The sequence below is a fragment of the Rhinatrema bivittatum genome, chromosome 5 (genome assembly GCF_901001135.1).
Source record: "Rhinatrema bivittatum chromosome 5, aRhiBiv1.1, whole genome shotgun sequence".
Taxonomy (NCBI): domain Eukaryota; kingdom Metazoa; phylum Chordata; class Amphibia; order Gymnophiona; family Rhinatrematidae; genus Rhinatrema; species Rhinatrema bivittatum.
In genome coordinates this window covers 41655160-41680910 of record NC_042619.1, presented here as the reverse complement: position 1 = coordinate 41680910, position 25751 = coordinate 41655160, and the positions used below count along the sequence as shown (strand labels likewise).

General features: G+C 41.8%; 1 protein-coding gene across 2 annotated transcripts in view; it reads right to left on the bottom strand.

Annotated features, from left to right (window-relative positions):
* The window catches only part of CCDC81 (coiled-coil domain containing 81), a 377879-nt gene that overhangs the window by 344675 nt on the left and 7453 nt on the right, over positions 1 to 25751 (bottom strand). The window contains exons 2-3 of one of the 2 annotated variants that reach the window (XM_029602264.1): positions 14689 to 14750; positions 5046 to 5199 (exon numbers count right to left, since the gene is read on the bottom strand). In XM_029602264.1, coding sequence (XP_029458124.1) covers positions 5046 to 5199; positions 14689 to 14750 — 216 coding nt within the window. Of the gene's footprint in view, positions 1 to 5045; positions 5200 to 8295; positions 8428 to 14688; positions 14751 to 25751 lie in introns of those variants that run through there. The other variant, XM_029602265.1, reaches the window with a different exon arrangement.

Sequence of the window (25751 nt, the reverse complement as noted above, 5' to 3'; positions counted from 1 at the left end):
CTGGAGTTTCAATTCGTGACCCCTAGTTCTACTGATTTCTTTTCAACTGAAAAGGTCTGTCAAATGTGCATCACTAAAACCTTTCAGGTATCGGAAGGTTTGTATCATATCTCCCCTGCACCTTCTCTCTTCCAGGGTATACATATTCAGATCCTTCAGCCTCTCCTCAAAGGTCTTCTCATGCAGATCCCACACATTTAGCTCACTCTTCTCTGGACCGCCTCTACCCTTACTTTATCCCTCTTGAGATATGGACTCCAGAATTAAATACAGTATTTGAAGTGATGCCTCTTCAAGGACCTGTACAAGGGCCTTATCACCTCCTTTTTCTTACTGATTATTCCTTTTTCTATGCAATCCAGCATTCTTCTGGCTTTAGCTATCGCCTTGTCACATTGCTTCACCATCTTCAGATCTCTAGACACTATAACTGCAAGATTCCTCTCTTGATCCATGCACATCAATTCCCCCCGCCCCCCCATCACATACAGCTCTTTTTGATTACCGCACCCCAGATACATGACTCTGCACTTCTTGGCACTGAATCCCAGCTGCCAAATCTTCAATAATTCTTCCAGCTTATTTAAATCTATTTTCATTCTCTCTACTCCTTCAGGCATGTCCTCTCTATTGCAGATCTTAGTATCATCCGCAAATAGATGAAATTTACTTCTATCCCTTCAGCAATATCGCTCACAAAGATATTGAAGAGAACCGGTCCCAAAACCAACCCTGTGGCACTCCACTTAATACGGTTTTCTCTTCAGAGTAGGTTCCATTTACCGTTATACTCTGTCTCTTATCAGTCAACCCACCACCACCTTGGCACTCACTCCTAAGCTTCTCATTTTATTCACAAACTTCCTGTGTGGGACCGTATGAAAAGTTTTGCTGAAATCCAAATAGATCACATTGAGCACTCTTCCTTGATCCAATTCTCTAGTCATCCAACAAAAAAAACAATCAGATTTGCCTGACAGGACCTTCCCTTGGTGAATCCATGCTGCCTTGGGTTCATCAACCCACCAGATTGTAGATAGTTCACTATCCTTTCCTTCAGCAGAGTCTCCATTAATTTTCACATCGCTGAAGTGTGAGGCTAATTGGTCTGTAGCTTCCGACCTCCTCTCTGCTACCACCATTGTAAAGTGTGATCACCCCCACTCTTCTCAAATCCCGCAGCACCACTCCCATTTCCAGGGATCTATTGAACAGGTCCTTCAGCGGACCCGCCAGCAATTTTTGATCTCTCTCAGTATCCTGGGGTGTATCCATTCTGGCCCCATGGCCTTGTCCACTTTCAGTTTGCCTAGCTCCTCCCATACATTCTCTTCTGTAAATGGAGTTTCATCTGCTCCATGCCCATCTATGGTCTTATTAACCAGCAATGGTCCTTCTTCAGGGTCGTCTTTAGTGAATATCGAACTGAAGTATTTGTTTAATATTTCTGCTATTTCTTTGTCACTCTCTACATATTGCTCCTTGTCACCCTTCAATTTCACTATACCACTTCTGGCCTCCCATCTTTCACTGATATATCAGAAAAATGTTTCCTCGCTTTACCTCTTTGGCCATCCTTTCTTCCTCTTGACCTTTTGCTTTTCTTATTTCTTTCTTCGTCTCCCTCAGTTTTGACAGATATTCTTCCCTGTGTTCTTTTTTTGGGGGATACTTTATATTTCTTGAATGCTAATTTTTTTGCCTTTATTTTTACAGCCACCTCCTTAGAGAACCAGATTGTTTTCTTTTTTTCTCTTACTCTTGTTTACTTTTCTAACATATAGATTTGTTGCCTTTGCAATTGCTCCTTTTAACTTGGCCCACTGTTGTTCCACCTCACCCATTTTTTCCCAGTCTTCCAGGTCTTCTTCCAGGTACGTCCATATTTTTTAAATTCAAAACTCAGGTCTTTGTGTCATTTCTCTGTGTCCAATTCGCAAAATTGAACCACACTGTCTGATGATCATTGGTACTCTGGTGAGCCCCTACCTGAACATTAGAGACATTATATCACTATTAGTGAGCCACAGATCGAGTATTACACCCTCTCTTAGGGGTTCTATTACCATTTGTTTGAGCCGAGCCTCTTGAAGGGCATTCACTATCTCTCTACTTCTCACAGATTCTGCAGAAGGGATACTCCAATCCACATCTGGCAGATTAAAATCTCCAATGAGCAACATTTCACCCTTCTTTTCCATCTTTTAGATATCTTAAATTAGTTCACTGTCCAGTTCTTCTGTTTGAGTCAGTGGCCTGTAGATCACACCAGTAAAAATGGAATCACCATCTTCTTTTTTTAGGACAGTCCACAATGCTTTTTCTCTACCTCGCATCCTTTGCAATTCAATTGCTTATATATTGTTTTTGACATAAAGATTTACTCCTCCCCGTTTTCTGTCCTCTTTCTTAGCAATTATAGCCCGGAATGGCTGTATCCCAATCATGAGAATCAGTGCACCAGGTCTCCATAACAGCAACAGTGTCTGAGTCTGCCTCCACCATTAGGGACTGCAGGTCTGGCATTTTATTGCCCAGACCATGAGCATTTATAGTCATAGCTTTCCAGCTGCTCTTCACATTCACTTTTTCTGCTTTTTTTTTAATTGCTTGATTTTGTTACTTCCTCTTCCTTCTTCCTGTTTTGTTTGGGGGTGACATGCCAAATTAACTGGCCACCCCCTCTCCCTAGCTTAAATGCCTGATAATGAATGATCTGAATTTTTCACTTACCATCCTCTTTCCTGCCATTGTCAAATGCATGTCATCCTTACCATATAATCTTTTATTGCTCCATACATGGCCCCAGTCTCCAATGTATCCAAATCCACCTTCTTTACATCAGGTTTTGAGCCAGGCATTGAAATTCTCTATAAGGCATAAACTTTCCTTTCCCTTTCCATAAATAAGTAATACTTCTGACAAGGCAATAGTCTTTGCTGCTTGTCTAATCTTTTTTCCCTAGATTTTGGAAATCTTTCTCTACTTTATGGACACCGTTTCTAGCAAGCTCGTTGGTCTCCAAATAGATAACATTGATATCAGCATTCTTTCTTTTAAAATTGCATTCACCACCTGGTTTGCATTTCTGTTAGCTAAGGATCCTAGAAGACATTTAACTGTTTGTGTCCCTATCAAAATGAGTTCCCAATTTGGTTCCTCTGATGATTGAATCTCCAAATAGAAGCAGTTTTCTTTTATGACATTTGATCATGTTGAAGGGTTTTTGGGTGCACTGAATGACTACTTCCCTTTCAGACCTCATTTCATGTTCTGTTACTTGGACTTCTTCATTCTCCAAAGCAGAAAATGCATTATCTAAGAGTAACAGCGGGGAGAGTGGGTGTCTCTTCATCACAGGCCTTATTCTACCAGAACCCACTGTAATTCAATTATTCCTGGGAATTTGAATCCTGAATGTCAGAATTTTCTGTGGGAGTGGGGAAACTGGGTGTCTCAGAGTCCCAGGTCTTGTTCTATTGGAGCCCACTGTAAACCATCCTGAATCCTATGTGAGAGTTGGGAGAGATGTTCTGCATGTTGCAAGGAAGGGATGGTTATTTGAGTCTTGTATAATATCTCTTTCAGGTGCATTAGCTCGTTATTCATGGCAGACAGCCAAAGGCAAATTAGACAACCCTTAATTCTCCAAATGATAGGTCTTGTAATATAAGCACCACAACTGTTGTGCTGAATAAAATACATTTTGCTAATCGTGACTAATAAGCTAGCTTTCAGATTGGTACCTCAGGCCTATATTAATCAATTATCCTAGGTCCTTAGAAGAAATATTTAACAAGTAAACACTATATGGGTGGGCGGGATTACTCAGCAGAGATAAAGCAAACAATATTGGGAATATAGGCGATAAGAAAAGTTAGATTAAATTAGACCTAGCCAAAGCAAGAGAACAGGAGCTATGCTAGAATCAGGTGAGCTGACCTAGAATTTTATGTGTAACTGGACTTTCGTACTGCTTGGCTTAATAACCATTCACTGTGCAATTGATTATACCACACCCAGAAAGTCTAGTAGGCAGAGTCCTGTGTTCCTCTTTTACAAACAGACAGGGTTTTCAAAAAAATGACTAGCAAAATATTGTATTACCACAAAACACCAGATAGTAAGAACCTGCAGAAATAGGATTACTATTGATTGGAGAATTTTTTTTTCTGTTATATTATTCAACCACATACAAGATAGAAGTAGAACAGGAGAATGAAGTAATGTCTATTAGAAACAATAATCCTGCCCACCACAAGAACAGATTCTACACAGCAAAGATAAAGTAAACAATATTGGGAATATGCACAATTAGATTTAACTAAAGCAGGAGACCAGGAACAGTGCTGGAACCAGGTGAGCTGTCCTAGAATTTTATGTGTATCTGGACTTTCGTACTACTTGGCTTAAATACCCCTTACTGTGCAACTGATTATACCACACCCAGAATGTCTAGTAGGTAGAGTCCTGTGTTCCTCTTTTAAAAACCCACAGGGTTTTCAAAAAAATGACTGCAAGAGCTTCAAGATATGGCGGTATTTCATATATCATTGTTAAATAGTACAACAAGACCGAAAATAGAAAATAAAGACAAAACGTATTTTTCCTATCACAATTGTTATAGAAAGTCCTTCATAATCACAAGAATAAAAATAAAAGGTTTTTCCTCCTCCATCTCTTAATGCTCATACAGGAAATCATATAGCAATGCAATACTCATATTATGACTCAAAAGTCTCAGGCTTATCAGGACTCTTGGTGCAGATCTTTCATGCCACTACATTTTTAAAACAGAATAGAATAGAATGCCACTATATCTTAAATCTTAAAGCTAAAGGAGATGCCATTTATACTTGGCTCTTTGTCAGAAGTGGTATTTGCTGCCAACCTCACAGTTTAAACTATATGTAATGATTCCCATAAACTTCCAATACAAACTTTGCCTTGCCATGCACACTTTTCTGTTTCTCTAAGCTTTATTGTTACAATATCCAGCATTTACTTTATCAAAAGACAAATACAAATTTTATGAATATTCTTACCAGTAGCATATATTTTGGTATGTTTAAGTCCATGAGTTTGTGCAAGTTTCTCAGATAGATGAAAGACAGGCCTTTGAATCAGAATACATTTGTTTCCTACATCTTGTTTTTGCCTTGAAAGGGTAAATGTCCCAAGTCCTGGAATCTGAACACCCTGCAACACACAAAAGTAAACTGTAATAAGTGAGACATGAAGGAGAAATCAGTAATACGAGTTCCATCATTCTTACCCTCACACAGTGCACTTAGACCTTCCCTATTGTCAAGACTGGTGAAAAGCACATTTAATACCCCTGTTCAAAAAGGGTTCTAAAACAGATTCAGACAACTAGAGATAGGTTATTTTAACTACAGGAAGCTGTCAGAAAAAAAAGAAAATGGCTGCAAACTTGGAAGCAGGATTGCCAAATGTCTGCATTTTCTCTGGACTGTACGGGATTTAGAGGTAATGTCCAGAAGACCAAAGAAAGACTAAAATATCTAGAAAATGTTACTCATCAAACTTTAGCCCTCCAGTTGGCAATGTGGATACTTCCCAGCAGTTGTCAAAAGGGCTCCAATTCAGCAGCAGCCTTCACTCTCTTGCCCTTATCCCCCGTACTGATCCTGATTCCTTGCATCTCTCCCCTCACCCCACACCTGCCAATCTCAAATTTTTCACCCCACCTCCAACTCTCCTACCAGCAAGAGTGGCACTTTATCACACACAGCCTCTATCAGCAACCTGCAGTTTGAACTGAACCTCACAGGGCCCTTTAGAACGCATGCTAACTAGAGGAGGATGCCCATGGTAATGCACCACTGCCAGTAAGAGGGGCGAGCAAGGACCTATAATCGAGGGAAGAAGGCAGAACCTGGGCTCAAACTAGGGACAGGAAAAAGGAGAGGGAGCAAATTGAGGGAAGAGAAGTGAGAATCGATTTGGGTGGGGGAAAGAAAAATGGAAAAATGAAAAAAGATGAGAGAAATGGGAACAGATAGAGAGGGATGAGATCAATTGAGTCTGAGTCAGATGAAGAAAAAAATGAAGGGATAAGGACAGGAAGAGAGATGGGAGATGGATAAGTGCCTTCAGAACCAAATTGAAATCCCACTGATGAAACAGTCTAAAAAGGAGGTCGGACTCTCTTCACCCCTCGAAAAAAAACAGGACAGATCCAGATGGGGGGCAACTGAACTGCCCTGAACTCTGCTCCTATAACAGGAGATAGCAATTACTTGAACCTTCAAAATGTTTAAAATCAAACCCTTATCCAAGCCCTGCTGAAGAAAGTTTTAAATACTGGGGATATCCACACACCACACAGGAACTGACCATTACTTGCAAGATGATTCAAAGAGATGCAAGACTCTATATAAACTGAGAAATGGAGGTGTTTTGGACCTTCAGGAGGATGAAAATCACCGAAGAAGAGCAACTATTCTTCCTCTTTCAAAAGCCAAGATAAAATGGAATTGGATCTCCATGATTATCAGATCCTGTGCTAAAAGGCCTCAGGCATCCGGGAGTCAAAGGAGCTGTCTACAATCTCATCAGATCTGCAGAGCTAGTGCCACAAGAACTACATGACTCTATTCTTTGTAAGATTCTTCCTGTTGTCATGAGAGCTTGGATCTGGAACTACCCTCTTAGGAGCATGGCAGGACTGCAGGGCAGGAACTGGGATTATCTTCTGCCTGGCCAGCTCTCTCCCCAGCAGGCTGAGCCCTTGGGTTCTGGGGGCCAGCAGGACTTGGGTACATCAGCTGTATATTATAGTAGTAGCTGGGCTGGTCTTCTGTCTAGCCACCCCCCTTCCCCAGCAGGTTGAGGCCTTGGGTTCTGGGCGCCAGTAGGGCTTAACTGGACAGGCTGGATAAGCTGGACAAGGCAGGGCAGACACAGATTGGATGCAGTGGGCAGAGACAGATTGGAAGCTGAGGTCCGGATATAGATACTGGATACTGGAACATGCTGAGGATTGGTCATTGGAACAGGCAAGGAGCTGAGGATTGGATATAGGGACAGACAAGGGCAAGGCAAAGCAAGGAAGGGATACTGGGGACTGAACTGGACAGAACACAACAAGACCAGACAAGAACAGGACTAAACAAGGCAGACTAGGGAAGGACTTAGACAAGTCAGACAAGGTTAACACAGAACAAAGAACACTGAGGTCCAAAGGCAGGAACACAGAAAGCTCGTAGGTTGCTGAGCAAGGCAAGGCTTGAGTAAGCCACAGAGCAAGGCCTAAAGAGACAGAAGACCCGGAGGCCACAAGGGAAGGTAAGGGCTAAATAGGCTGCAAAGCAAACAGCAAACTACAGGAACACCCAAAGGCCACAAGGCAAGGTGAGGCCTAGATAGGCTGAAAGGCAAAGAGCAAGACACAGGAAGGCCCGGAGGCCACAATGCATAGAACAAGGTAAGATTGGCCAGGTCAGAGAGCCAAGGATGACACCATGAAAGGCATCTAGGTTCTGTCATGATAGGTTTAAATGAGACTTGAGCTTATGTGTGGTGCAAGCAGAAAGGTGGAGCTTGGCAAGGCTGGAGATGAAGCTCACTGAGGACCCCTACTGGAGAGGAGGCTGCACCATAGGCTGAGTCAGATGGCCAGTGAGCAGGTGGCTCGGGTAGCTCAGAATAGAGCTCACTGGAGGCCTCTGTTGGTGGGTAGATGTTACAGCAGACTAAATCAGGGCACAGTGAGGCTGCACAGCAGGCAAAACTGTGACACCTGTCAGTGGCCATGTTGGGAAGACCTAAAGTAACTTCCCCCCAGACCACAGTAGAACTAGGGAGTCTAATCTTTGGCCTCAAACTTCCTGCAACTAATGAAAAACTAGCAAACCTTGCCAGTCTTGTGAATTATCAGATCCATTTATCCACTCTACCAAAGTACTACCTGAAGAAAAACATCTTGATTGAGTCTCCGTTTCTGGGGACTGAACTGGACAGTCCCCAGGACTGTCCTCCTGAGCTTGAACATATTCCTGGTCTACAATGTGTGCCACTGACAAGAGTTGAAGATTTTCCTGTGCCCAAGGGAAGAGGAGTTTGGTCTCTTCCGACACCCCTAGGCTTTGGGTACCTCCATGTCAGCTCACCTATGCCACTGCTGATGCATTGTCAGAGAGCACTAAAACTGCCTTCCCCATATCAAAGAAAAAAATTGGCAAGGGCCAATCTTATCGACCTGGTCTCCAACCTGTTGATGAAGCCAGCTGCCTTCTCCTTAGAACTATTTGTTCCAGACAATGTGCTCACCCAACTTGACAAAATCACATCCAATGTAAATAGTGTCCATGAAGGAGGCTTCAGACGCATATCCCTCCACCGATTCTAAAGGACCATCCATCATAAGAAGTTCATCATTACCACTACAGGCAAAAGAGCTAGTACTCGTAAACCTGAGAATGGAGAAGCCAATATTCAAGAGGCCATTTAGTGGACAAGTTATCCAGCTAAAGTCATGTGTTCACGATTACTTTCCACACACACGTTCATTCTTACATGCTAACTCTCATTCCTATTTATCTGACACATTTTTACATGCTCACTTACAGCTTTACTCCTCTCATTTTCCCACATGCACACCCCTCTCACATACAAGCTCACTCACTCACTTCTCTCCCTCTTCCACACACACATGCCCACTCATCCTCACAATGAAAAAAATTTACGGCAACAAATACAAATCTCAAAAGTATAGCCATAAATGCAGAACTTACAAAATAGCCAATAGAAATGAGACCTTCATAAATAATTTGGGTCAAACAGAAATTCACTTATTCGTAGTTATAAGAGTATTAAATAGACCTTTAAAACCACTTCAGTGAAATGCACAATAAGGGGCGGATTTTAAAAGGCCCGCGCACGTAAATCCTTCCGGATTTACATGCGCAGGGCCCTCGCGTGCTGGCGCGCCTATTTTGCATAGGTTGCCGGCGCGCGTAAAGCCCGGGGCTTTCGAAAAGGGGAGGGAGGGGGCGTGTCCGGGGGCGTTCCCGAAATGATGCAGCGTTTTGGGGGCGTGCCCCAGCATTTCAGGGGCGGGCCCGGGGGCGTGGTGCCGGCCCGGGGGCGTGGTTGAGGCCTCTGGACCAGCCCCCAGGACCTGAGGACGGAGCGGGGCTGCCGGCAACGCGTGCAAAGTTACGCAGGCGTAACTTTGCCGACAAAGGTAAGGGGGGGGGGTTAGATAGGGCCGGGGGGGGTGGGTTAGGTTGGGGAAGGGAGGGGAAGGTGGGGGGAGGGCGAAGAAAAGTTCCCTCCGAGGCCGCTCCGAAATCGGAGCGGCCTCGGAGGGAACAAGCAGCTCGCACTGGGCTCGGCGCGCGCAGGTTGCACAAATGTGCACCCCCTTGCACGCGCCGACCCCGGATTTTATAAGATACGCGCGTATCTTATAAAATCCAGCGTACTTTTGTTCGCGCCTGGTGAGCGAACAAAAGTACGCGCTCGCGTATTTTTTAAAAATCTGCCCCTAATGTTTTAATTAATTGTCCCTTATACGAAAAGGAAAAATTTATTTTAAGTTTATCAACATTTGCAATTTAAAAATTCCAAAAGTGAGCCAAAGACAAATCTTTAATATTGTCCAATTTGAATGCTTTTTGAATGACTTGTGCCAATGTTAGAAAGCCTGACACGTGTTTTGAAAAAACTTCCTTCTTCAGGGGCTAACAAGGCATTCAATATAAAGTTTTTATCTGGAACAAACAAGCTCAACATTAGTATTAGATAAAGCATTCACTATAAAAATTCTTTAAAAAACACAAAAGCATATGTGCCTAGGTCCAAACATTTATGAACTCTATTTATCTTCCTTCAATAAAGAGTGGCGAAGTTGGCGTCTAAGCTTGAATCCACCATTTTAAGATGACTCTTTTTTATATCCTATAACATGATCAAAAGAAAACCAATAGAAAACAGGGGTGTGTTCCAAATGACCAATTCAAAAGTGGGGGGGAGGAAGCCATTCGGAGACATCAGCATCTCATGTCTAAATTCACCATTTTGGATGAAATCCTTTTGTGATATATGTATTCAAAGGTAATCCAAACAAACCAATAAAAAATTGGAGATGTGTTCCAAAGAGCCAAGACACGTATGCTTTTGTGTTTTCTAAAGAATTTTTATAGTGGGTGCTTTATCTAATAACTAATGTTGAGCTTTTTTGTTCCAGATAAAAACGTTATATTAAATGCCTTGTTAGTCCCTGAAGAAGGAAGTTTTTCTGAAACACGTGTCAGGCTTTCTAACATTCGCATAAGCCATTCAAAAAGCATTCAAATTGGACAATATTAAAGATTTGTCTATGGCTCACTTTTGGAATTTTTAAATTGCAAATGTTGATAAACTTAAAAAAAATTACTTTTTCATATAAGGGACCAATGATTAAAACAGTATTGGGCATTTTACTTAAGTGGTTTTAAAGGTCTATTTAATATTCTTATAACCACAAATAAGTGAATTTCTGTTTGGCCCAAATTATTTATGAAGGTCTCATTTCTATCGTCTATTTTGTAAGTTCTGCATATTATGGCTAAACGTTTGAGACACTCACCCTCACAGTCATACTCATTCATACTTTCACTTCTCTTCCTCCTACACAAACACACACTCTCACAAACATGCTCTTTCCCCTTCCCTTGATATACTCCCTCCCCCATGCACACACCTATTTACATATATATACACACAAATGTACAAATAGCCCCCTTAGTGACTACCTCTCCCCACCCTAAACTCACCAGTAGCAGGAACCTCCTCTTGGGGATGATAGGAGGACTCCTTCTTCCAGCCAATAGCAGTAGCATCTTCTACTGCTGCTTCTGCTATTGGTCTCCTCCCTTCTTCATGTTCCCACAGGCCAATCAGAGACCTCCTCCCTTCTTCCTGCCAGCACTGTCAGGAGGAAGGGAGAAGGTATACCATTGGTCCACAGGTGCAGGAAGAAATCAGGAGGCCTCTGACTGGTCACAGGGCAGGGAAAAGAAAGGAGGTATTCAATTGGCCCATGTAGGCCAATCAGACACCTTCTAATCTGGCTGCTTCACTAGCACAGCAACTGCAAGGCACCCAGAGATTACAGGTGTTGGCCGGGAGACCTGGCAATTCCATTAGAATTCCAGAGTCTCTGAGTCAAATCTGGAGAGTTCCTAGGTTCGGTCCCCATCTGGCCACTTGTACTCCCACGGGCTGCTGAGACGAGTGGCCAAGAAGGCAGCAGTAAAGGGGACACAGGTACAGGAATATTGCCACTGTTTTTCTTTTTTTACAAACTTTATTTTGAAGGCAGGTGTCACAACAGCAGAAAATGCTGAGCCTGCACTGCATGATGTGGGACACCGCACCTTTCTTCTTCTTTTAATTTTTTTTAAATATTAGATGTGTGCCACTTTGTGAACACAGAGGGCAACTGAGTGTGAGGCAGTTGCCAGCCGCGGCAGGGGCAGGCAGTGTGAAGCAGATGCCATAGCAACATTCTGAGAGAGGCATTTTTTGCAGCTTCAAAATTCTGCCACCTGAAGCGGCGGCCTTATCCTGCCTCATTATAGAACCACCCCTGGATAAGGCTGAACCATAATGTTCCCTATCTTCAAAAAGGCTACCACAACTACCAACCTTGGTAAATGTTTGTTGAGCCGTGGTCAGATCATAAAGAAGTACTCTGAAGTGAAAATGTTCTTGCAGAATTCAGAAATTTAGAAACCTTTGACTTTCTGTCCCAATAGAAATGTAAAAATAAGCTGCTGAAAGAGCCAGGAGCTAAAGAAACTCGCCTTGAGATCAAGAATAGGCCTGTCGGTCCTGTGTTTTCTATTTTTTTTTTTTTTTGGAAACTACAAAATAATAAAAGAAATGACGACCACACTCTGATCTAAATGAGCAACCAGAACCCAGCCTGCAACAGTTGGAGCTTTGAGAGGTTATCCTGAACTGACAACATCTGATGGCTGAGGCATACAGGGACACTAAGAAGGCATCAAGAACTGGCATGGCAAGCTCCAGAGTGTAAATAAACCCACTAATCTGAAAGCATTTTGGTCCACTCCTAGTAAACTGTTGTAATTATCCACCAACTGGAGGTACCAAGAAGTGAACCCACCATGCTTCATGTGAAAAGTTAGCTGAATCAGGCCTAGGCTTTTTTTTTGGCCCTTGAAAGAGATGGTTCTTCCTCTTGGATTTGAAAGAACAAGAATACGACTGCTTTCCAGCCCATAACATCTGGGGTCCAAACTTGAGCACTACTCCTGATAGCTCTATAGCAAGACTGAGAGCTTCTGTGGCATTGGATCTCTAAGACTCTTAATAGTTTATAGTTTATTAGGTTTTTTATACCGCCGTATTGGCGTTAGCCTCCACAGCGGTTTACAATATACATATTAGAAATAATACAATAAATCAGTTCAATAAAAGATGACAGCTAAAATTAATTAACTAGTTGATCCCAATTTTCTCCAAATAATAGTTTTCCCTTAAAGGGAAGCTTTCCCCACCAAGACTTAAACCACAAATCCTTCACCCAGTTGCAAAGCCAGAGAAGTCGCCTAGCCGTTATGGTTGAAGCCATAAACCTAGAAGAAATTCTGAGAAGATCGTAAGGGGCATAAGCTAAAATTGCAGCAGCTGATTCCATCTGCACTACCTCTTCACTTTCCAAAAGCTACTGTATCCATCGTAGGAACGCCCATGCTATCAAACTGCCGCAAATAGAAATTTGAACAGAAAGAGCTGAGAAAGTAAACACATGTTTTAAGGGCAACTCCACTTCCTTTTTTGAGGGTCTTTACAAAAGTACCACCCCTTTAATGGAAAGTGGTTCTTCTAGTAACTGTCATGACCAGAGCGCCCACTCAAAGCATCTGAAATAAATTGTGCACTGCTTCTTGGGAGAGGGAAACATTTTAATGGCAAAACGATTACCGGCATGGTTAAAAGGGGAGGTGAAAGAAGCTATTTTAGCCAAAAGATCTTCATTCAAAAATTGGAAGAAGAATCCAACAGAAGAAAATAGGATAATGCATAAGCATTGGCAAGTTAAATGTAAGACACTGATAAGACAGGCTAAGAGAGAATTTGAAAAGAAGTTGGCCGAGGAGGCAAAAACTCACAGTAAAAACTTTTAAAAATATATCCGAAGCACAAAGCCTCTGAGGGAGTCAGTTGGACCGTTAGATGATCGAGGGGTTAAAGGGGCACTTAGAGAAGATAAGGCCATCGCGGAAAGATTAAATGATTTCTTTGCTTTGGTGTTTACTAAAGAGTATGTTGGGGAAATACCCGTTCCAGAGAAGGTTTTCCAGATGGACTGAACCAAATCACGGTGAACCTAGAAGATGTGGTTGGCCTGATTGATAAACTGAAGAGTAGTAAAACCCCTGGACCGGATGATATACACCCCAGTATTCTGAAGGAACTAAAAAATGAAATTTCAGACCTATTAGTAAAAATTTGTAACCTATCATTAAAATCATCCATTGTACCTAAAGACTGGAGAATAGTTAATGTATCCCCGATATTTAAAAAGGGCTCCAGGGGAATATCCTTAAGTAAAAAGATATTGGATTTATGAATATAGGTTCCAATAGTATTTAAAATTTGTGTGTAAATGAGATAATATTACCCGTATTTTGTTTTAACATGTTATGTCATAATAGTTGAAAAATTAATAAAGTATAAATTAAAAAAAATAAAAAAAAATTGTTAGCTGGAAGTGTTTGGAGTTTTTTTTGTTTGTTTTGTAGCCTTCCCCTGCTTTGTGAATTATCTTCATTTTCAAATGCTCAGACAGCTATATTGAGGATCCCATGATTACTTGAATGTAGTCCAGAACAACAATCACAACAGAAGAGATTAGAAAGGTTAGAGTATTTGTTCAACTGTGGAATGGTCTTCACCTGACTAATTGAAAGCCTAATAATCAGTATTATGAGCCTTGTTAACAACTTTTTAAAAATGCAATAGGAGTAATTAATTAATTGGAAGGTTGTCTAAACTTCTGCCCTATTCACATTTTTATTATTTTCAATTTGTTTAAAGTCAGCAAATAAATAATAATTTTGCATTATAAATTGCAGAAAGTTGTCATGTTTAACATTTTACCATGTAGAGTTTGTGTCAACTTCAGTTTAATTAGAGATTCATCGAAACATACAATTTGACTGGCGTACCTAAACTTTTGCATACAACTGTAAATACTGAAAAAAATAAAAATTTGACAATACTTAACACTATTGTACTATTGCTGACTCCTCTAAAAGTACTGCACAGTATGCCACCACCTCCTCTATCAATCTCAGTATTGTAAAGCATGTCACTCACTGATTCCTGCTAATCATAGTACTGTACAATCTATCACTGACTTTCCCATAAGAATTAGAGTACAGTATTATCAAGTTGGCAAACCCCCAAAATAATGTTACTTGAAAGTCTAAGCAAAAGGAATTGTGAAAAATAACCCATTTTATAAAGTGTAAAACTGGATGTAAGGCCTCTCAAGATGCCTCTTCACTATTGTTCATTGAAAACATCACAGCATTTACAGCCTGATTTACTAAGGCTTTTCTCCCATTGTGTGTCTATGGGAAAAATGCTTGGTAAATGAGGACCTTAGTATCAGAAACTATTCAAGTAAGATCCAAACCTCACCTTTTGTAGGTTCATTTGCCGTTCGATAAAATCCGAAACATTAGCCCAGATATTACACACATCTGAAATTTAAATAAAATTATAAGTAATAGTGTACCCTATATACAAATTCATATTATTAAATCAGCAGTACTAGAAAATATTATATATATGAAAGTTTCTATCATGTTCCTCCTTGCTCTTTCTCTCTCTCTTGCGCTCTCTTCTGCTCTCGGTATACATATTTTATGTCTTTAAGATTCATTTCATAAGGCTTTTGGTGCATATGGACGTCCTATAATCTTAACTATATCCTTAGAAACTATGGCCTCCAGAACTGGATCACAATATACATATATAGGGAACCCTATAAATTCTTTATCAACAATCACATTCACATATTACTGTACTCCTATAACAATTTGTTGTTATCACTATTCCCAATTTATAACAGCTCTCAATACAATACATACAAGTCATTTTTTATCATTTTATTAATTACATCCATTGATGTTCATACTAGTCATACAATAATACAAAGACATGTGCAACCTGATATACATCAATAACCAAACTTATTAGCAGCAATCTATTAATATCTAAAAAAATATACCCCAATACAATCACTCATCCACACACACTCCCCACCCATTAAAACCACCCCTCTTTTTCTTTCTTATTTCACCAAAAAGCAATTACTAAAAAGGAATATATATACATGCTGCCGGATTATCCGGTAGCACTGTATATATATTTCCTTCCAAAAATTCATAAGTCCTTAACTGTACCACCTGGTCGTCCCATTGTGTCAGGCATAGGATCCATTTTTGAACCTATAGCTAAAATATTGGATAGCTTCCTACAGGATAGGGTTATGAAGATTAAATCCTATATAAAGGATTCGACCCAATTTTTGGGATGTTTGAATGATGTAGGTGATGTGGGGTCTGAACAACTGTTTGTCACTGCAGATGTAACTGCTCTTTACACAAATATACCACAGAGGGATCCTATTAATGTGGTGATGCAGGTATTGAATGAGAAGGTGGAGAATAATGAGCTTTCTTCTGTAAGAATGGCTTATATGGTACAGTTGGCAGAGATTATCTTATGTGATTTTTATTTCACATTTCAAGGTACGTTTTACAAACAGGTCACTGGGATCCCTATGGGCTCTCCAGTGGCCCTGTCAATTGCATGCCTCTATATGTCTCGATTCGAGGAAAGGTGTATTTATTCTAGCCGTTTTTTCTCTCATATGAGATGTTATAAGAGATTCATTGATGACCTCTTTTGGATTTGGGTAGGAGATGTAGTGTCCTTAATGGAATTTGAATTGTAGATGAATTCTGCAGATAGTAACCTTCAATTTAGTTTTCATCATAGTAAAACTGAGATCTACTTCCTTGATGTTAAAGTACGGTGTAATTATAAGATTGAAACCTCAGTATTTGTAAAAGAAACGGATAAGAATTCTATCTTACATTTTGGAAGTTTCCATCCGAGGAGACTTAGGGAGAGTGTGCCAGTTGGCCAGTTTCTCAGATACAGGAGGATTAGTTCATCTGTGAGTGAATATAAAACCAAGGCTGAAGTGTTGTCAAATAAATTTTTGGCACGGGGGTACCCTAAAAAGGTAGTCAGACGCGCATTCAAGCGCGGTCTATATGCACATAGAGACAATTTATTATTGAAGGCTGAGAAAGAGTCTGTGGATAGGATTGTTTGTGTGTTACCTTATTCTACAAGAAGTGATTGTATACGGAAGATCATTAATAAACATTGGAATTTGTTGAACTCTATCCCGGGTTGCCAGGAATGCCCGGTGTTCGCTTTTTCAAAGGGCTAGAATTTAAGGGCTTGTGTCCCCAATAAGGTGGATAGGCAACTGAAGACAATGGATATAGATGAAGTTTGTTCAGGGTGTTCAGTATGCCCAAATAGGTTACGATTAGAGAGTTATCAATATGATAAACATCGGGACCCAAACATATTTAACAAGGAATATACTTGCGTTGCCAAAAGGGTTATATATGGGATATTATGCCCATGCCAACTACTATATATTGGTCATACGAAACGTCAAATTAGATTGCGTATCATTGAGCATAAAAGCAATTTGAGACTTAAAAAAGATGGGGCACCATTGGTGACACATTGGACCCTTATGAAACATCATGTGAATCAATTAGCTTTTTTTGTGATTACGCAGATTAAGTCTAATGTTCAGGGTGACATGACCAGTATCTTATGGAAATTGGAACAGAAGTTTATATTTTGGTGGCGCACTGTGCAACTGCTTGGTCTGAACACTGCAATAGATTGGGAGGCTTTCTATAAATGATCTTCTCATTGCTTTTGAATGATGGATGTTGGTATGTGGTGTGTGTGGTAATATGTATTTACAGTGTGCATGTTGGTTTGAGGTGAGAGTCTTATGATGTGTTTGTGAAAATTATGTGAGAGGTTGTTAATGTGTGATTTTGGCAGGATATAGTTCTGCATGGATGTGGATGCATGTATGAATGCGTATATATTGTGGTATTGTGGATGTGATTGTCTAATAGGCTGTTAACCGTATGAATTGGTGTATGATAGAGCTCTCAGCCTATGAGTAGTAGTGTATCTATATTCTGTGGTTTGTGCAGATTTGGGATATGCTTTTGAATGTAAAAGTTTATTGCAATGGGAATGTGATTGTTTACATACTGTGGAGTAGGACGTCATCTATAAGTTTGACGGTGATTGGCTGTGTTGTTGTGTGAGTATGTATGTGGGATTTTATTGGTTGTTTGTGAGTTCTCATGCACCTTTCAGTGTCGTACGATATGATTGGTGGAGTGTGTGTAGCGTTGTTTGAATGGGTCTTTGGGTGTGGCTGAGTGATAGGAGTTTATAGGTGGCGTTTCAGTCCATGCGGTTCACTGTGCTTTGAGGAAGAAATGTTGGTTTGTAAGACGGGCGATGACGGTTTTGCTGTGCAAATACGATCAGATAAAATTCTCTCGGTGCTTGCAAAATTGAATTTGAGGTAAGGTAGAAGTAAAATAGGTCGGGTTAGCTTGAGCGTTGGAATTTTGAAAGGATTGGTTATATTGTGTGCTTTTTTACAGGCACACATAAATCGGTTTGTTTGAGAAATGGAGTAAAATATGGTGAATTTGTAATTGCTGAAGATGTATTAAGGTGGGTGGTGTAAATTTTTAGCAATATTTAAGTGGGATACTTGAGTTGAGAGTCGGTATTATGTTGTTTTTCTTATATAATAGGTGGTGATTTTGTCCGAAGGGTGTGCAACGGTGCTGGCGATTGAACTTATGGAAGAAGTGAGTTTTAGTAGACATATATTAGTGGGTAGGGGAAGAGATTAGGTGGGTGGATATGGGATTGCGTTGGTACTAAAGTTAATGTTTGTTATTAATTTGTGTGAAGGTGCAATACTCTGGAGGGTGGAAGGCTGGAGGGCCTCGTCGTCTCTGGATGAAGTGGGAGTGAATTGTCCCTTGAGGAAGCTGCGGCGGAACGGGGATCCCTGTTGGGACGTTGCTCTCGTGGATGATATTTTTTAGGGTTTAATAACAGTTTATATAAAAAAACTTTAGGTTAATAAATTGTGGTGAAATAAGAAAGAAAAAGAGGGGTGGTTTTAATGGGTGGGGAGTGTGTGTGGATGAGTGATTGCATTGAGGTGTATGTTTTTAGATATTAATAGATTGCTGCTAATAAGTTTGGTTATTGATGTATATCAGGTTGCACATGTCTTTGTATTATTGTATGACTAGTATGAATATCAATGGATGTAATTAATAAAATGATAAAAAACGATTTGTATGTATTGTATTAAGAGCTGTTATAAATTGGAAATAGTGATAACAACAAATTGTTATAGGAGTACAGTAATATGTGAATGTGATTGTTGATAAAGAATTTATAGGGTTACCTATATATGTAAGTTGTGATATAGTAAGTAGGGGGTCCATACTCTCTTAATTTGTGATTACCTACTCCAGAACTGGACACATTCTAGATGAATCCTCACCAATGGCTCTTGTTCCTATATTGTTTTCATTTAATTTGCCTATTTCTAATTACCTTGCTGTACACAGCCTTGAATGACTCTCTCCAAAAAAAGGTGGTTAAATCATAATAAATACATTTTCCAATTTTTTATTTGCTTTTAATCTTTTTTTGTTTACATTTTTGCTTATTTTAATTTTTATATTTTTTCTTATTTTGCCCTTTTTATTTTTTGTTTTACTTTTTCCCTTCCTTCTCTCTCCTTCATCTCTGCACCCTTCCTCCCTCTCCTCTGCCTCCTTAAATTTTCCCTGTTCCAGACTGGCCACAGCAGCAGCAGTGATTTTTCTCCTCGGCCTAGCTGGTGGCAGCAGCATCACTTCTCAGCCCAGGCTGGCCACGCAGGAGTAACAATGTCGCTCTCAGGTCCAGGTCTACAGTGGCATCTCTCCCTGGTCTAGGCTGGAAATGGTGCTTAGTTTGGGATCATGGCTGCAGAAACAGTGACATATCTCCCCAGACCAGCAGCACCATTCCTCCCTGGCTCAGGCTGATGGCAGCAGTCCCAGGCAGAGGATGGAATCGGGCATCATACCCCAAATTCTAGATACCCAGGATTTTTCCAGCCCTTTTAATATTATTAGCCTAGTTTCCTATACAGAAACTGACTTTATAAAATCATATCTTTGAGTGCTTTTCTGTCTTTCTCTCCTTTTCTCCCTAATAACTTCTAAAGCATTCAACAATTTTCATTTATATTTTTTCTTTCATAGATAGAGCACCCTGTGACACCAAGCTCACACTTTTCATGTGCACCTAAACCCTCCTGCACTCAGAATTGCTGTTTGCTATTTTTACCTTAGTTTTCTATGGAAACCAGGCAAGTTCAGTTGTAATCTCAGGTAAGTATGAGCATTCTGTGATACCACTGAGCATTTGCGAAGCTGTCCTGACATTAATTTGTGCCTATAGGACCCTGATTCCATAATTAAACTGCCATTGAAGTCAGCTCCCTCTTAAAAAAAAAAAAAAAAAAAGAAAAAGATCTCCTTGGTTTTTTTTCCATAAAGTGTAACTTCTCCCCCACCCCTTCTGAACAGACAGTAGTCTGGTATTGTATATTTGCTTACGTAACACAAATCACTAAATCTACCCCCCCCCCCCCCCCCCACCTATTCCAGACGAACAAGCTCTTTCCAAGGCCAATGAGCTCGCTTCATTCTTTCAACAGAAGATCTTAAATACCCTCGCCCTCCTTCCTCCCAATACAACACCTCTCAAGTCAGGCGAGAATCCCAATTCTCTTACTAGACCCAAATTTGACAGTTTCGAATCAATCTCCACTAAAGAGATTGAATCCCTTCTAAAAAGTCAGAAACCATCAAGCCATCCGGCTGATAATATCCCATCGAGACTCCTGCTTCTCATCCCAAACGCGATCTCAGGACCTCTGACCAGCATCATCAACAGCCTTCTAACTCAAGGAAGCTACCCAGACAGTCTAAAAACCGCCTCACTCAAGCCCCTCCTCAAGAAACACAACTTAGACCCTAATGTACTAGCTAATTTCAGACCCATCTCTAACCTCCCATTCGTTGCCAAACTAACGGAGAAACTGGTAAACACCCAGCTCTCTGAATACCTAGAAGACCACAAGATCCTATACCCTTCGCAATATGGTTTCCGCAAATCACGCAACACGGAAACCCTCCTCATTTCACTTACAGACCATATTATTATGGGGTTAGACAAAGGACACTCCTTTTTATTAGTCCTGTTAGACATCTCGGCGGCATTTGACACCGTCAACCATACCATTCTGCTGGATCGCCTAGCAGATATCGGCATCTCCGGATCTGCCCACAACTGGTTCAAGTCCTTCCTCAGCAATAGGACTTTTAAAGTCAAAATCAACAATAAAGAGTCACCCTTAACAAAATCAACTCTTGGTGTACCACAAGGATCCTCCTTATCTCCAACCCTCTTTAACATATACCTCCTCCCCCTCTGCCAACTGTTAACAGATCTCAACCTAATTCATTATCTGTACGCAGACGACGTGCAGATTCTAATCCCCATAACTGAATCAATCTCAAAAGCGCTTACCCATTGGAATAACTGCCTTTTATCCATCACTAATCTACTCAACAGTTTAAACTTGGTACTCAATGCCTCTAAGACAGAGCTTCTCCACATCTCCTCAAATGAAAACAATATCTCGCCACCATCACCACACAATTCTCTCACTACCTGTAAGCAGGTTAGAGACCTTGGGGTAATTCTTGACAATCGACTAAACCTAAAGAAAATGGTCAATACAACCTCCAAGGACTGCTTCTACAGACTACAGGTTCTAAAACGACTTAAACCACTCTTATTCTTCCATGACTTCAGGACAGTCCTCCAAGCGCTTCTGTTCACCAAAATAGACTACTACAGTGCCCTTTTCCTAGGCCTCCCCAAATCCACTACCAAACCACTGCAGATGATACAAAACGCGGCAGCGAGATTGCTGACCAGTACTAGCCGCGGCGAACACATCTCACCCATCCTCAGGAACCTACATTGGTTACCAGTAAATTTCAGAATTCTATACAAATCAATCACCTTAATCCACAAAACCATCCACCATCAACTTCAACCTGGAAATCCCATTCAAACTCCACTCCTCGAACAGACCAACTAGAGATATTCACAAAGGCACCCTGAAATATCCCCCCACCAAAGCCTCACGCCTCTCTACAACCAAAGACAGAGCTTTTTCGATAGCAGGCCCTTCCATCTGGAATAGCATTCCATCAAATCTCAGATTGGAGCCATGTCTTTTAACTTTCAGAAAAAGACTTAAAACCTGGCTCTTTCACCAAGCCTTCACCGATCCACCAGACAATCACTAGTTGTCCGTCACTCTTAACCCGGTCTGACATTTATACTCACGAACAATGGACTCTGACACTTCCAGGTTAAAGCACCTTTAAGCTTGAACCCGTACGCTCTATGGTAACACTTTATACTTATTTCCTGCCTTATCTTCTTTCCAGCTTGTCGCAAGCCTCCAAGTTCTCTTTCCCTGTTGATTGTAACTTTTGACCTATTCCTACCTATTGTTATCTTTCGCTTACTTGAATTGTTACTCCAGTTATACCCTTGTTAAATGTAAACCGATCCGATATGGTTATTTACTATGAAGGTCGGTATAAAAAACTGTTAAATAAATAAATAAATAAAATATATTCCAGTCTATGTCTCATTATATCATTTCTTTGTGACAGCAAAAGTATTGAAATCCGCTTCTGCCATTAGGATTTGCAAGTCTAGCTGGGATTTTATACTAGACTGAGTATTTGTGCTTCTAGTCTTCCAATTATTTCTCCTTTCTTTATCTTCCTTTTATATATTTTCATACTTTCCCCCTTATCCGCTCTGTTGTTTATTGGAAATAACTTACCTGATAATTTTGTTTTCCTTAGTGTAGACAGATGGACTCAGGACCAGTGGATTTATGCTCCCCTGCCAGCAGATGGAGATGGAGCAAGTGATGTCACAGTATATATATAGCCCTGCAGTGACCCAAGCCTGCCAGTATTCTCTTCAAAAGCAACTGTGGACAGACTAGCAAAAAACTGGATTAAAAAAACATGATTAAAAACAGATTACCAGAACTGTACTCGACCAACCATAAACACTGAACTCACGTAAGATTCTAGGTACCCCAAGTTAGAGACTGGCTAAACACTTACCAATAATCCCTTGGTACCCAGAGCCCCATAGGAGAACTACTGACACACTCATGCGGCAGCCAAGGGTGAGAAGCTGAGTCCATCTGTCTACACTAAGGAAAACTAAATTATCAGTTAAGTAATTTCTTCATTTCCTAGCATGTAGACAGATGGACTTGGGACCAGTGGGATATACCAAAGCTACTCCACAACAGGGTGGCAGGCTACCCGCAGTCCAGTCAACACCGCACATGCAAAGGCTGCATCCTCCCGGGCCTGCACATCCAGACGATAAAACCTGGAAAAAGTGTGCAAGGAGGACCATGTCATAGCTCAGCAAATATCAATGGGAAGCAACAGACTAACCTCCGCCCATGACACAGCCTGGGCCCTAGTGGAATAAGCCCTAACCTGAGCAAGGCAACAGCTTTCCAGCATCCACATATGCGGCTGTGACCACCTCCTTAATCCAACAAGCTACGGTAGCCCGCAAAGCCAGAATGCCCTGCTTAGTCCCACCATGGAGAACAGGTGATCTGTCCTTCAAAAAGACTCAGAGACATCTAGATACCATACAACAAGATGCTTAACATCCAAGGAATGCAAAAGGTGAAACTCCTCCGCACCCCTGACCTTGTCCAGGGATAGCAAGGAGATTGGCTGATTCAAATGACATTCCGAGACTACCTTGGGCAAGAAGGATGGAAACGTACGCAGCTGTATTGCCCCCGGAGTCACCCGAAGGAATGGCTCCCAGCAAGACAAGGCCTGCAGCTCAGAAATCTGACATGCAGAACATATAGCCACCAGGAACACAGTCTTAAAGGTCAACAACCATAAGTAAAGGTTATGCAGTGGTCGGAACATAGGGTCCGCCAAAACATCCAGCACCAAATTAAGACTCCACAATGGAACCGGTCACATCAGGATGAGGCACAAAGAAACATCATTTACCAGGTCTCTGAAACAGGCAAAAGCCTGCACCTTCAAGGAATTAAGGACCAAGCCTTTATTCAATCCATCTGGCAAAAAATCCAGAATGAGAGGGATCTTAACTGAATGAGGCTCCTCACACCAGGCCTCAAAAACTCTCCAAACCCACACATATGTCAAGGAAGTAGAAAACGTGCAAGCATGGAGTAAAGTGGCAATCATGCAGAGGAATAACCATGGTTTAACAGGCGAGCCCTCTCAAGGGCCAGCCATAAGACAGAATCGAGTCAGATCCTCGTGAAGAACCGGTCCCTACTGCAGCAGATCCATGTGCGGAGGAAGACGATTGGGGGCTTCAACCAGGAGTCATCGCAAATCCGCATATCATGGATGCCTGGCCAGTCCACTGCCACCAGGAGTACTAGCCCCCTGTGGCCTTCAAACTTGTGAATTATCCTGCCCAGCATGGGCCATGGAGGAAAGGCATAAAGCAATCTGTCTTCCGGCCAGACCTGTATGAAAGTGTCTATTTCCAAGGACCATGGATCTCTCCTGCGATTGTAGAATCGAGGAATTTTCACATTTAGAGAAGTCGCCAGAAGGTCTAGGAATGGAAGGCCCCAGCGATCCACAATCAGCTGAAATGCCTTGGCTAACAACACCCTCTCTCCTGGGTCCATACTCTCCCTGCTGAGAAGGTCCGCTCTTACGTTGTCTTTTCCTGCAATGTGAGAGGCCAATCATCTGCAGATGACATTCTGCCCATTCCATCAGCTGGTCTATTTTCTACGACACTTGCTAGCTCTTGGTTCCTCCCTGGTGACTGATATAGGCCACCGTCATCACGTTGTCTGACATCACGTGAACTGCTGAACTGTGGCTGAACTGCAAGCATTCTAGCTGTACTGCCTGGGCCTCCAGGCGCTTGATGTTCCAGTGGGACTCTTCAACATTCCAGCACCCCTGGGCTGTTAATTCCAGCTAGTGATCCCCCCAAACATGAAGACTCATATCTGCCATGAGTACCAACCAGACCGGAGAGGACAAGGGAACACCCTTTCTCAGATGATCCTCCAGCAACTATCACTGGGGCAGGAGCAGATTTCCATCGGCAAGTGGAGCCGAACCGCATAACCCTGAGACTAAGGGTTCCAACGAGATAGCAGAGAATACTGAAGAGCACGCATGTGCGCCCTTGCCCATGACACAACTTCTAGGGTAGCTGCCATCAAGTCAAGTACCTGAAGGAAGGACCACACTGTTGGGCATATGGTGTTCCTCAGCTGATGCACTTGAGACATCAATCTCAGAATCTGAACTTCCGGTAGGAAAACTCTGTTCTATTCCATGTCGAACTGGTCCCCCAGATACTCCAATGACTGGGATGGTTGAAGATTGCTCTTGGTCAGGTTCACCACCCGAGTTCTTGCAATAAGGAGATCACCTTGTGTGTCACCAGCCGGCCCTCTTCCTGAGACTTGTCTCGAACAGCCAATCATCCAAATATGGGTGCACCAAGATTCCTTCTTTGGCAAGGCTGCCACCACCATCACCAGAATCTTGGAAAATGTTCTAGAAGTGGTGGCTAGACAAAAGGCAGCACCTGAAATTGATAATGGCGCCCCAACACCGCAAAGTGTAGAAAGTGTTGGTGTTCCAATCGGATGAGAATATGAAGGTAAGGCTCTGACAGATCCAAGGAGGTCATAAATTCCCCCGACTGCACCGCCATTATCACAGAGCGTAAGGTTTCCATTCAAAAATGTGTCACCTTCAAATGACAGTTGACCATCTTGAGATCCAAGATGGGATGAAAGGAGCCCTCCTTCTTGGGCACAACAAAATAAATGGAATATTGCTCCATACTTTCTTGAAACACAGGCACCGGAACCACAGCCCTCAGTCTAAGAAGCCTTTGAAGCGTGAACTCCACTGCCTGCTTCTTCTGCAGGGAGTGGAAAGGGGACACCATGAACACGTCCTGAGGAATACTGCGAAATTCCAGTGCATACCCTTCGTGTATCACCTCCAGGACCCATTGGTACGACGTGATCTCAAGCTACCTCTGATAAAAGAAATAGAGACGTACCGCTATTTCCTATTCCAGAAGGTGAATTGGCAAGCCTTCATTGGGAAGTTCGAGAAGGTCCACCACCCGAGCTCACTACTCTCTTGGGCTTCTGGGGACAAAAGGATTGAGACCTTCTGAAAGGCCAAGTCTGCTGAAGGGTCGTCCCTCTGTAGGGACGAAAACACCTGGAATCCTGGAAACGATCCCTCATACCAAAGGGGTACTGTAATTATTTCTTATCCTCTGACAACTGAGGCACTGAAAACTCACCCCACTTACTGGCCAGTTTCTCCAACTTGCTCTCAAACAAGAGCGAGCCTTTGAAGGGCATCTTGGTAAGATTG